The sequence below is a fragment of the Anomalospiza imberbis genome, chromosome 13 (genome assembly GCF_031753505.1).
Source record: "Anomalospiza imberbis isolate Cuckoo-Finch-1a 21T00152 chromosome 13, ASM3175350v1, whole genome shotgun sequence".
Classification (NCBI taxonomy): Eukaryota; Metazoa; Chordata; class Aves; order Passeriformes; family Viduidae; genus Anomalospiza; species Anomalospiza imberbis.
In genome coordinates, this window is record NC_089693.1 from 3,347,843 (window position 1) to 3,361,543 (window position 13,701).

At 42.3% G+C, this 13,701-nt stretch overlaps 1 protein-coding gene across 3 annotated transcripts in view; it reads left to right on the plus strand.

Annotated features, from left to right (window-relative positions):
* The window catches only part of ADAMTS17 (ADAM metallopeptidase with thrombospondin type 1 motif 17), a 158,309-nt gene that overhangs the window by 95,353 nt on the left and 49,255 nt on the right, over nucleotides 1–13,701 (plus strand). For 2 of the 3 annotated variants that reach the window (XM_068203621.1, XM_068203623.1), the window contains exons 15-16: nucleotides 8,798–8,918; nucleotides 11,136–11,210. In XM_068203621.1, coding sequence (XP_068059722.1) covers nucleotides 8,798–8,918; nucleotides 11,136–11,210 — 196 coding nt within the window. The remainder of the gene's footprint in view (nucleotides 1–8,797; nucleotides 8,919–11,135; nucleotides 11,211–13,701) is intronic. The other variant, XM_068203624.1, reaches the window with a different exon arrangement.

Below are 13,701 nucleotides of genomic sequence, written 5' to 3' on the forward strand. Positions count from 1 at the left end.
AGTAACTTTCTCTTGTTCTATTTCTGGTGTTAGGTTCAGTCTGGGGCAGCACTGTGCTGGGGGCTGGGAGGCTGTCCCTGAGGGGAGGGGACAGCTCTGTTTTATGAGGCCCACTACAAGTGCTCCATGGCCCTGTTATTGGTCTGAGAATTGTGCTGAATGCCCGGGGTATGCTATTATTCCTGAACAGCTGGGAATGCTCAAAGATCACATTTGGTTGTGTGCATGGCTTGGGTGGGAAGGGACTTCTGTGAGGGGAGCAGATTGGAGGGGAAATCTGGCCTGGTTAATTTCTCTTTTTTGGCTATTAGAGGAATCATTGATAAAAGCACTGAAGCTGCAAATCAGCTTAGAAATTGTCACTAGCCTGTTACAAGCATTATCTTGCCAGAATCATGATGCTTTTGGGTCCACCTGGTTCCTTCTTAGAAATACTGAGGAAGCTTTTCAGTACCAGTTGCTCCTTGGCTCCTGCAGCTACATGAGCCAGAGTCTTCAGATTGACTTCTCTTTTCCTTAGAGTGATGGCCTATAGCCATTACAATGATTATTTCTCTCTAACCAAATTACACACAGACCCAAAATGAGTTGTGGAACATCTCTGTAATAAAACTTAATGGTTTGCTGAGAGAGTTTGTAACACATTGAATGCTGAGGAGAGCAGCTCTTAGAGAAGGTGCTTCAGGTTCCTCAAAAATTTAATGGAGTTGTGTAGACCCATATAAGATGGAGATTTAATGTTTGGACAATGGAAGGAAGCTGAGAAAATGTGTATTTAAAGATCATAAAAGACAGGAAGTTGTTTGGAGTGGGTGCTCCTTGGGGTTCAGGTCATTTGTCACGGACAATTTGACAGGGCAGACCCTTCATGAGTTTCCTCTCTGCTGATGATGGAGCACGTGTTCAGAGTGTGCTGTACATACCCCAGTGGTGAGAATGACAGTTCACTTGGCTACAGCAGCCTTGCCAGGGCTGGATTCTTCCTGGCAGTTCTTCTCTTTAGGTTTCTCCTCACCTAGATTTGTATCCTGTGGTAGGAGTTGCTCTTCCTGGTATTAACCAGCCCTCTGTATCCACCAGAACAGCTTTTTAGCATCACCCTTTATTTCCACTGACCTCACGGGTTTGCCCTGGGGGCACAGGGCACACCAAATATGGCATTATTTCTGATTTCTGGGAGTGGTTAAGAAATGCCAATTTTTATTGCTTTGAGCCTTGCAGGTGGGGAGATAAATGAGCACAATACCCACCTGGTGTGAGAGAGGCTCTGGGGGCATAAAGCAGCTTTACTAATAACAATGCAAAGAGAGACGTGAAAAATCTTTGGATTGAATTTTGCACTGCTGCAGGAGACACTTCCCACTGTTTCTTGACGAATGATGCTGAAGAGGCATTTTTAATTCACTCTGTCTAATTTATTCCAATGAAGAATATGAATAGCAACAGTCTGGGGAGCCAGTACAAGTTCGATTCTTTATAATACAAAGTGCTTTGCACATAGAGCCAAGTTCATGGTGCATCCCAAGTTACTTAATTTTTCCCAGTTTTTGGCTATATCTGAAAAAAGCTAAAACAAAACCCCATTAATAACCTTTTATAGTCAGGCCAGCTGTGCACCTCCAGCTGTGTGCCATTGACCATTACTCTGGGCTGGCCAGTTTTATTGCTCCAAACCTTCAGAACTGCCACAAATGGTAGATCAGACATCATGGCAAGGCACCTTTTTTTCATCCGGGGAGGATCAGTAGCCAGCTCCCTCCAAATGAATTCCTTTATGAGCACAGAGCACTGGAGGTACATCATGAAAAGCAAATTGCACTCTGAGTCAGGGGCAACTGCCTTTAACTGTGCAGAGAGGTGATGACAGCTGCAGAACATTCAGTCCATTTGCATCTGGCTGAGAAAAAATGTGAAATGATCAGTTCAAGCCGAGCAGATTTGAAAGCCCTGTGAACTCATTTATAATACTCCTCTGCCATATATGCAGTGCAGTGCTGAGAATTGCCATATGTGCCTATGTACCCCATTTGCCACAGATACTTGTCTAACTAGCTGCCTATTAAACCAGTTTAATTGCCATATTCATTTAATTACTTCTCTCCTTGTTTCTTTACCCAGTGTAGACAAAGCCTGGCAATAGGCATTGCAGGGGGCCTGAAGAAGAGAGTAAGTGCTGAAATCAGAGGGTGGTATTACTCTTATTTATTTTCTTATGTAATCCTTCTAGTTAGAGGCTCTCAAAGGCAGGAATGACACATTGCCAGTGCAACAGACAAATTAGCAGTAGCCATTGCCTGTGAACATCTAGCCCAGGAAATGTAATAGATCTTCTCCCTTCATTAGATGCTCCTAAATGCAGCTGGTGAATCGTTCTTGGATGATGAATGAATGTAGATGAACATGGCAGAGAAAAAACTGTTGCAAGGAGAGGAGGATTTTGAGAAGGAAAGCAGGAACAGATTCTCTGAAGCCTCAAAATGCCCCAAATATATTTGGGCACTAAAGGAATTTTCCTTCAGTTGTACTTTGTGAAGTTATTTCAGTTTCTCTTTAAAGCTGAACTCCAATTTAAAAGGTGTCAATGAAGCTTTTGCTGTCAGCCTCACTATCCCTAAAACAAAATCATCAAAAGCAGCAGCATCTCTGTATTTATCCCTTACACCTGATGGCAGCTGGAGTGAGTAAACTTGGTTATTACTTCGATCATGCATAGAAGCACCAAAGAGCAAAGTCAGCCCTAAATTTAGCGTGGGGGTTCCTAAATCACCTAGACTTTTCCTAGCCTTACTCCTTGTTTTTGAAATGAATCATAAGGTCTTAATTCAATTTTTTCCTTGTTTATTTGAGTTGTTTTTGAGGCTGAACATTTCAAATGCACCATTTCTTACCATCCTCTGAACAAACTGGATCCCCTGTTCAAAGCATATGTAGGTCTTTGATCTTTTCTCCTCAAAATGCACATGGTCTTCTAGCAAGGAGAATTTATTTTCTCTAGAGATTTTTCAGAGACAGAAATCCTGTAGCAGGCTGGAGAGCAAGAGCAGCCTGATGTGTTGGAGGAGGAGGAGGGTGAGTGCTCATTTAGGCTTTGCAGCAATTTGCTTTCCCTGTCACGGACACTGCAGCCATGGGGAAGGTGGGGTAGGGCACTGCAACCTGCACCTCACACTGGGTTCATCTTCTCCTATTTCCCTTCAAGTGACAAATGGCTTTCAGGGAGAGGATTCCCTGAGGGTTTTGTTCTTCCCTGGGCCTGTGGGGTGTGTGTTTGATGAGAGAGCACTCATGAGAACAGGGCACTTTCTAACCCCTTACAGTGTTTTGCTCTGTGCTGCCGAGGTTAATTCAAAACTGCTGGCTGAAGTGGAGCTAAAAAAAGTGTCAGATGTCACAGAGCAGAGGGGTGAGGAGAAGACAAGCTGCTCAGCTGACTGTTCTGATGCACATGACCTTGTGCTGGCTTTTCTCAAAGGAGGATTAGTCTGAGCCTCATGACAGCATGAGAACTTTCCAGTGGGGACTACAGATTGTGCTTCAGGATGTAATTTAAGGTCTCTGTGAAAAGAGAGACCTCCTGTATAGCAGAACTGGGCTAGAGATCAAGGGCAGACTTTGCTGTGATTTAGCAGTTTAAGAGGTGAAGATGTTTTGGCTCTGTCTGCAGTATTCTCATGAATGTTTTGTCATATCACACCTCCTTTCAACTGGCTGGTGAATCCACAGTGTGTTTAATGATAATAAGCCACATATTAGGCTGTCCTGGCACAACAAAATCGTTACAGAACTACTTTCTTCTGAAAGTGATTGTCACACTCTATGAAAGGGGAGCACAAGTTGGAAAATGGACAGATTTTCAAAAATAGCTTCTGCAAACTGGACAGGCAGAGTATTAGGAGAGTGCCACAGGTGGCAGAGGAGAAATTGAAGTTGTCTACTGGACCTGCTTCTGGAATAGAGTTTTTTACATACTTAGTACCCACTTTTTGCATTTGATTGATGCCTGGAGTTCTGGCTTTGTCTCCTCACTTGAGTATTTTCCATGTATTATTCATATTCCTGCATTACAAACTGTGGTACAAGATGTTCCAGACTGGGTAGCTTGTCTCCATACAACAACTTGGCTTAGCACTGAACTTTGATAAATTATTTAGTGCATGTGCACAAAATCCAGAAGGATTGTCTGAACTACAGAAACCTGTTGTATAATTGCCTTTTTGGTTTTTTCCATGTCTGAATCTCTAGCAATGTAATCTGAGGTTTAAAAGAGTATCAGGGATTTTGGCGAGTAAGGCATAGTGACAAAACAAAGTCTTTGTCTATATCCTACTAGTTTGTGGTGTACTTTGCAGTGGGGTATGAAAAAAAAAAACAAAAAAACCCATGCTATTTTCCTCCAGATTTTCTTCCATGTTATCCCATGGAAAGCATATAATAGAACACAAGCAAAGGAGTTCCTGGGGTGGGAAAGAGCTTTGTATTATTTGCATGTTTTCTCATGAACACAGAGGTTTTGACACATAGCCTTCAATATCTATATGTGAAAAATCATGAATTATTGTGTTTAACACCCCATGAGCTGCTGAGGGATCTAAGCACAAAGTCAATGGCAGATTCCATTGCAGATCTAAAGCAGATGAGATAATGCTGATTTTAAAATAGGAGGTGTCTAATTCCTGATCCAGCAGAGCTGCTCTGATTCAGACACAATCTGAAGGCTTGGAAAATGACAGGAAGATATTTGCTGAACTAACTCCTACGAGAACTCCAACTCTTAGCACAAAATTTGTTGTGGAACAGAAACTGGAGTAACTCAGAGATGAACTGCTTGATCAGGGATGCAGACTCACCTCACCCAGCCCTGGCAGCCTCCAGAACCCTCCACAGGGGCAGACATGTTTAAAACAATGAAATAAGAATTCTCTTCCCCTCTGATCTGAATGTCACTTGCTCACATCTGTACATTCCTGTTTCATGTGGTCCATCCCTGGAGGTATCAATGACATTGGATATTATGGACAGAAGGAATTGGCAGTGTAGATGAATCTGTCATAACCAGCCTGCTCTGTACATGATTAATTTGTAAAGTGGCACATGTTTCATCAATATTTATATTTGATCCATTGAGACAGCCAGTTAGTTCAGCATATGGGAAGCATTATGGTTTTGTGAGCCTACAATGTCATTTCTTGCACAGAGTGGGTGTATATAACAAAAATAATTGTGTTTATGTAGCAAAACATACCCTCACAAGCTGTATCAATTGAGCTCTTTCACAGCCATTGAAAATACAAATAAAAATATAATTTAAAAATACTCAAGCAATACAGAGAATAGTTCACACAGAAGAATCCAAGTGATATGTATTCAAAAGAGAAGAGTTTTCCTATGCTGGAGCCAGCTATGACTGAAGCTGGAAATACCACCCAACAAGCAGTACTTTCAGATGTTTAATTATAAAAATGAGAAGAAGGGGGAGGGAGGGAGGGAGGGAGGGAAGGGTGGATGGAGATATCAGCTTAAAGAGAATTAATTTCAGGTCTTTGGCTCAGCAAACATGCAGTTACCTGCCAATCTAAAGGTCAGTGGCTAGTTCCAAAATGTGGTGTCAGAGCAGGAGAGTTCCTGGGTGGAAGAGCCTTAAGAAACCTGTGGACACATTTCTGACTGTCCATGCTGAGGACTTGAAGGCCTAAAAGACTTATTTTCATGTTTCTTGCCAGCATTCCCATGTTTTAAAGCTGCTTTCCTTCTCACCAGTCCATTCAAGACTGATGGAACTGAAAGTATCCAGCAATTGCTGGATGGGCTGGTCCACGGGCTCAGTCTGCTCATCCGCAGGATAACTCTTGGTTCAGAAAACACATGGGATGTTATTGTTGTTTACAAGGTCTTTCTTTCTTCAGAATGTAAAGCTTCCCCTTTCTGCTTCTTTATTTAATAAATCCCCTCACCTTGACTGGACAGGAAGCAACAAAAAGCAAGTGGGAGATGGCAAAGATCCAATAACTCCCTTGAACTATTTAGGTTTTAAGGGATTCTTTCTGCACTGTGAAAACTTGACTTTTGAGCAGTGAAACTTGGTATTTTCCCTTTGCAGATGGTTAATTAAGCCTTCACATTTTGGAAAGCTTTCTGCAGGCTGAGGACAGCTCTGTAGTTAAAGGATGGGCAGTGTAATGCGCAGAGCATATTGTCAGTGGGAAGCTGCTGTTGTACCCACTGGATATACATCCAGCCAGTGCTGGAGTCTCAGGGGCTCTCACACCTTGGAGAAATCTCTCAATTAAAAGCCCAAAGACTGCTGGCAGATGCTTTGCACCCACAAAGGTGATAGCCACTGTGTTCTGCCCTTCCAGTCCTGTCTGTTCCCCTTTGATCCGCTGATCCACTTGTTTTAAGAGTGGCCACGGTGGTGGTTTTAAGGTTATTTTACACGTAGGGAGTTCTCAAAGGATCAGAGTGACCAAGCTGGTCACTGCAATGTGTTTCTAAATGACTTTGCAGCTTTTGGAATCCACTGTCAAATCTTACCCAAAGCTGTTTCATTATGTACTGTTATTAAATGTACTCTTATTAAATGCACTTTCAGTTTGGAAATGATTGGAAGGCTTGGGGAGAGGGAAACGGGCTCTAATGTTTATGTAGACAACACTAAAGTGCTTCCAAGGTATTTTTCCCCCATAAAGTAGCAAGAATGCACCAATTTTCATCCTGAAGCCAAGAAAAAAAAAAGTGTTTTATTCTCTTAGAGATATTCCTTTGTAAGAAGCTGTTGCCTGGCCCAAATGTGAGGGGGGCTTTAAGTCTCAAGGCCTGGATTGAGGGAAAAGTTTGCCCTGTGGATGGGAGCAATGGTGCCATTGAAGAAGAGGGTACAAGGGCCGTTGCCAGTTCCTTCACTCACAGGGAATAGGGTGAAGATGAAAGGTAAAAACCAGCAAAGATATTGGGAGTCACATTTGTGGATTCAGTGGGTTCTTTCCGTGCCCTTCAGAGAGGGCCTTTCAAGTGAAAGGGTGTCAGTGCCAAGTAAAGGTGTGAGGAAATGGCTTGTCTTGAACCCCAGTCTCAGATGGGGGGGGACTCAGCCTTCTCAAGCTTTGCTGGCTTACACTGGTTTCCATTATCTGGGAAACTCCAGTGTAAATACAAAGCATGTCATTGCCAACTCCCCATTCTTTCCCTGCCTCCATTAGAGTCCTACAGACTCCTCATGTAGCTCTGGGAATAAGTGTGGTTCAACACTCATTATGTTCCCTTTATTCATCTGTGTGCTCACATAGTGCTAATAACAATGCAGCACAATAAAAGATAGCACCAGAGCCTTAAATTAAACACAGCCTTTCCAGTATCTCAGCAGGGTGGCAGGCAGGCATTTATTTCCAGCTGCCTTTCAGCAACCCCATTAATAAATCATCCTGATTTTCCTGGAAGGAGAACTGCTGGGACATCCTTCTGTTCTGGGGGCAGAATCACGTTCAATATCCTAAAATTATTTGTTGGACATGGGCGTGAAGTTTAGGCTTGAGAATTGCAACTGCCAGAAACTCCACAATCTTCTTCCTCCCTCTTTTAACTCCCATTTATGCATTTATACAGGTTTTTTCCTGCTGCTCCTGTGCACCAGTGTAGGTACTGTGCCAGTTAATGAGCAGCATTTCCCTGGTATGTGTTTAGGATGATCACCCTCTCTCAGCATGTCTGTCCCTAATGATTTACCCAGACAATCTCTGCATCAGCACACAGTGGAACGCTGGCAATCTTTGATCCCTGAAATACATCTGGACTCAGGAAGTGGCCAGGGTCTTCTGAAACAAGGGGAATGTTGGAATTCTGATCCAAATTGCATTGCTTACACGCAGACAGGCTCAGATAAACAGCCCAAGTTCTCTTAATATTTCCCTGCTTACCCTATTTTTCAAAATGTTTGTTGTTTTGATTGTTCCCTAAGATATCTCTCCAACTTTCCTCTGGCTTCATCACAGCAAGGCAAAGAAGAGAGAAACCCAATAGCCTTATTCAAATAAGTCTTACTAGTGACAGTCCTGCTACTCATTTGCCAAGAAACTGTTTATCTATACAGAATAAATCCTAAACTAATTTTTAATAGTGCAATCTTTGCTAATAACTTGCATAATGAAATGGCTTATTTCAGTGGAAATTTATGTTTTAAGAGTGAATTGCTGATCAGTTTGAGGGTCTTACATGGACAGAATACAATTTATATGGATTAATGACGGTGTTGTCAGCCTCAAGATTTCCAAATGTGGAATGTTCTCCATCATGACCTGTGAATGCTTTGTGAATAAGGAAGATGATGGTGATAATCCCAGTAGCTACAAGGAGAATATTGTGACTTTTCCCATGTGTGGAAGCAGAACTGTAGGTTTTTGTAGGAAAAAAAAATAGGTACATATAGAAAATTATGAAAACACCCTTTATAATGAAGCTTTAGGTGAAACTGTTAGATTTTATGATTTATTTTTCAATTGAATGTTGATTCTTAATACAGTGCAAGCATGTGGAAAATTTCATAATTGCATAGGCAATCTTGTGGTAAAAATTGGCCAGATGTGAAACTGAGCTGCTTCCACTGAACTACTCTTTCATTTCAGGTACCTTGAGCCATCTGATTAATGAGATCTTTTTTCAGGTATTTCAAAAGTTTAATTAAGAGTTCGGTGTTTCTCTCCATTCAGGTTTTCAGTCAGATGTCAATCTTAGTCTTGACCTCATTGTATAGAGATGCTCTAACCTTGCAAACAAAGTAATGGGGGTCTCTGGTTGTTGTCATTAGAAAATTGGCTGTGATGGGATCATTGGCTCAGCTGCCAAAGAGGATCGCTGTGGGATCTGCAGTGGCGATGGGAAAACCTGCAAAGTGGTCAAAGGAGACTTCAACCACACCAAGGGCATGGGTGAGTAACGCTCTGGGGTTCTCCTACCTGCTGCAGGAGAGTTGGGGTAGCAGTAACAGCTCTTCTTCTTGGCTAGCACTGGGGTCACCTAGCAAAAACAGCTCTAGGGAGCACCTAAGGAACACAGAACAAACCCCAGCTCATTTCAGGTGTGATATCCCATCTGCTTCTTACTCGGTCACCCAGATACCAGCCACTGCCTCCACCTGAAATTCAGAGTGAAGTTGTGTTTCTCACTCTGAGTGCTACTGGTGCTGATGATTTTAAGTAGGAGACAAAATCACAGAATCTTTCCCAGCAGGAGGGAAGTTGGATTTCAGCACCATCTTTGAGCTCTCAGAATGATGCATGTTGCATGTTGTGGATGATTCATGTTATAATCAGAATATCTCAGCTAAAGGAAAGAGCAGTGCACTCCCCTCTGAATATTTTTACTGATTGCTTGCCAGCAAAATTATCCAGTATAGGATATAGGAGTTTGGAATTAAGACTTTTCCCTTTCTTGTTAAACATTAATGTATGTACAGCTTGGTGTTTGAATTAGTCTTTGTTCCAGGGATTCTGTACTACACTTCTGAGAACCCTGTTATCACACATCCTAATTAGCCAAAGGGAGGGAAAGCCATGTCCAGAACTTGGAAGCTGCTCCAGGAGGAAACAATTGTCCAGAAAAATAATTATTTCCCATTCAGTGCATACAGAACTGGCATTTCTGTATGGAGAAATGCATTCAATGTGCTGCTCCAGGGCTGAGTTCCACAAAGCACATGAAAATCCCCTTTCAGCACACACTTCAGTTCAGTTGAGTGGCTAAAGCAGCACCAGTGCTGAGCAGCTCCCTTTAGTCCAGGTCTCAGCTCTGAAGTCCGAGGCTCTGGTTTTGTTCACTGACCTCTTCCTCTGTACCCTCCTCCTCACCTGTGGGGCCAGCTGGGATGTGTCACCTCCTGTGAGACGCAGGTAGGTTTTCCCACCTGCACCACATCTCTCTGGAGCACATTTCTGTGCCTGCCTAACCTGTTGAATGGTTTCCTGTATTAGTGCCTTTGACTCTCTTGTCCCGATTATTTTCCACCCACTTACATCAAGTCTTTTGCATCTGATGAAAGTGGTGGAAAAGTTCCTCATTTCCATTGAAAAAAACCCAACTATTCTCCATTTCTGTAGCAGCTTATATAGCTTTCATGGATTTCTTGCATGCTGCTGAAGAGGGGCTATCTTTTATCTCTTCCAATAAGTCTACAAAACATCTTGTGCAGATAAATTTGAAGTTTCTGGGTAACTGCCAGGAGGTTGCACCCATTTCCAGCTACACAGCCTGCTTGAGGTGGTGACTTTACAAGGCTGGAGGAACAGAGCAGCTTCAGCCTTAATTGGCTGCCAGGACTCTGCAGGAGGTTTTCACCCCCAGTGCCCTGGAACCTAATCAGAAGGAATTCCTGATGACTCGTGGGCAGTGTTCAAGCATTCAGATTCTCTGCTGATCATCTGAAACATGCAAACCTGTCAAAGTCTTGCTTTGTCAATGCAATGTTTCCACCTTTAGCCGTCTCACATAATCTAGAAGATAATTGTTTTTACCAGTATAACCTCATAAACATTTATTAGATGTTTTGTTTTATTTTTAATTTAATTTGAAAAGTTAATTACATTTTATGTGTGCTTCCATCCATTTCTGCTCACACACTGCTGTTTTGCAGAATCAGATGCTCAGGTGAACCCACTGAATTTCATGCAGTAAGCAAAGCTCCAGGTCTGGGTTATCACAAGTGAACATAGCATTATTCAAGGGGAAAAAAAGGCTTTTTTTAATACATTGACATTTAAGCAAAAATGTGCAAAAACTTAATGGAAGCTGGGGCAAAGAAAGAACCACAATGTTCTGGTGATAACAAGTTCAAGGTTTGGGTGTGCAAATGATTGCACAGTTCAGTGGCAAATCCCCACAGCCTGGCTGCATTCCAAGTCAGGGCCAAGACCCTGAGTCCAGTGTGCTGATTTATTATTTCAAAAGAGAATAGACTTCAAACATCAAGCCACTGATTGTTTTGGAGTGCTGTGTGTTTGGGGAATTGCAGCTGCAGCCTTGGGTCTTGGCGCTGCCCGTGGGACTCCTCTGGTTGCAGGATTGGTCCCTCTGTGTCCTGTGATTGCAAATGATGCTGTGGAGCCCTGTGAACTGAACTAAACCCCTGCCAACTCCTTTCTGTTTCTTAGTATCCAATAGTCATTGTAAGAAGGTTTCCACATGTGTGATGGCAAAGGCAAAGGCTGTTCCCAAGTGTTTCTCGTGTAAGATACTTGAATGCTGTTTGCAGTGTCAGTGGGTGTTGGTGAAATCCTTTGGTGTTGGTTCTTTATCTTGGTTTTGTTGGATTAGATGGGGAAATTTGGTATCAAAAGCCATGGATAAACTTCAAGTCCTTTTACTGTTTCACTTCCCTTGTCAGAGATACAGTACAGATCCTCTCTTCTTAGGGAACCTATCTGTGTGAAAGGAAGCCAAATTTTCATGCACCAAGCAAAAAGAACCAGGTCTATTTCTTTTTTTTTCCCAACTTTAATGTCACAGAGGTTCTGCCACCCTGGTGGGAAAGATGGTGGAACATTCAAAGTGCCTTGTAGGAGGTCCAGCAGTTCAGCTCTTACCACCTGTGATCCAGGGTGATCCAACTGGAAATGGACCCCATTTTTCTGCTGGAGAGGAGGTCAAAAGCCTTTATTTATGATGCTAAACATCACATACACTTGTGTGCAGCTGGCTGTCTTCAGCAGGCCAGCTGAATGCACTGTTTAGACTGAGGTTTCCTTTTGACTGGCAGCATGCCCTGTACCTATTTCTACAAAATAATTTTTCAAAACCAAACACAGAGTTGTTCTGAAGTCCACCTCTGTCACTCTGCCACTGTACAGGGGACCTAGAAATGAAGGACAGCTCTTTGACCCTTGTCTGTTGGAGAGCTGATTTATCACTGACAGCTTCTCCAAGGTTGTGCCTGTAATGTTCAGATACCTGGGTCTGTCTCTCCTGATTTTTCTCAGCCACATCAAGATTTTCATTTATGATTGCGATTCAAAAGAATTTATGGTTATAATTCAAAAGAATGACCACAGATTATTGGAATTTTTTTTTAATGGCAGAATCTAATAAGGTGAGATATGCCATTGTTGTAACTATCATTTTGGGAAAGGAAATGTTCATATTTGCTAGGATTTTTTCTTTTTAAGATGGTGGAAAAGTAGGGTTTTTCTTGCATATGCTGTTTGTCCAGCACTTACTAAAAGAAATTTAAACAGTAGTGCTGTCGTGCTGGCTGGGTGCATCTTTAGCCAACAGAAAAATATCTTTTTTTATCAATAGGGTGCACATATAAATTACAATAAAATAGAACTCTACCTAATCTTTAACTCAGAGATCCCTTATAGGGGTTTTGTCAGAACATGCAAGTTAGAAATCCCAGTTACCAACTGTGCAGCAATAGTAGGAGGCTTTGCAATTTATCCATGGCTCTTCAGAGAAATGATTTTCTTACAAATGAGCTATCCCATGGCTGGAAGTGGACAGCAGGTGCCAATGCAGGATTTATTCTCAAGCTAAAAGCAAAGGAGAATCATCACAGCTATTCAGAAAATAGACACATAATTTACATTCCACTGCAACAAGTAGCAATCAGCAAAAGCTGCAAGGTGGGAAGGAGATGGAGTCTCAGATGCTCAGCTGGTGCCTATCCCTGAAGTACCATGGAAGCTGTGCTGGCCTTGGCTGGCAGGTAGGCAGGACAACCTGATCTCCTTGGCTTCTACCCTGAGATGTTTGTTCAAAGCACTTTTGGGAGATCTGATAAAGGGCTGGGCACTGTTGACCTTCTCACACCTGATTTTGGTGTGTACAGGGATAAAATAGGAAGGCGCAGTGCCCAGGGGTTGGTACTTTCAGCCATGGGATCGTTTTTCCTTCAACTCTGAATCTGTCTTTCACTGCAGTGTGAACCAGAAGAGTTTTGCAGTAGATCAGTGGCATTCTGAAGTTCACACTAAACTTTCTGTTCTTTCTGGGAGTAATAACAATGGCTAACAATGGATTTTTCTGTGTGGGCTGCTTTCCTCTTGCAAATCTCTTCAGCATTTAAATGAAGATACAGTAGCCACTGTTCACATATTAATCTCCTTGATGACAAAGCCACCTCTTTGTTCTGGTGTCTCTCCTAATACAAGTTATACCATAAAATTTGTATCTAGGATTTGCTTCAATCACAGTCTTACATTCCTGAGACACTGATGTAATGCAGATTATCCAGAAAGATTGGTGTGTGCCAAAGTAACTGTTCCCAAGGTGGAGTATACTGCATACAGAACTATAAATTATCAAATAATGAAGTTCTCCTGTTGTATTTTCAAAGCTTCATCTTAACAGGCTGATTTATGGGTGAAATTACTAAAAATACTGCCTGATAGTTGCCAAATCTCATCAGTCTTTAACCAGTTCCTCATTTAAAGACAAACTTTAAGCCCAACCTTGCAAACCCCAGCTTTGCAGACAATTATCCTTAGACCTAAGAGAGCTTTGAGAGTCCTTGACTGGGGGCCAACTCAGATTTTTTTTGGTCATTCTAGCTGACACTTGATAATCTTTCTGGCAATCTGCAGTTACAGTTTGCTTAATAAAATGTGCCTGGAATACACTGGAGGTGTTTCCTGGTGCAGTTATCTCAAAGATCAGGAATCTGTGACCACAAGCCTCCCACCAGCTCTGAGGACCAGAGTGGAGTGGTGGAGGCAATCC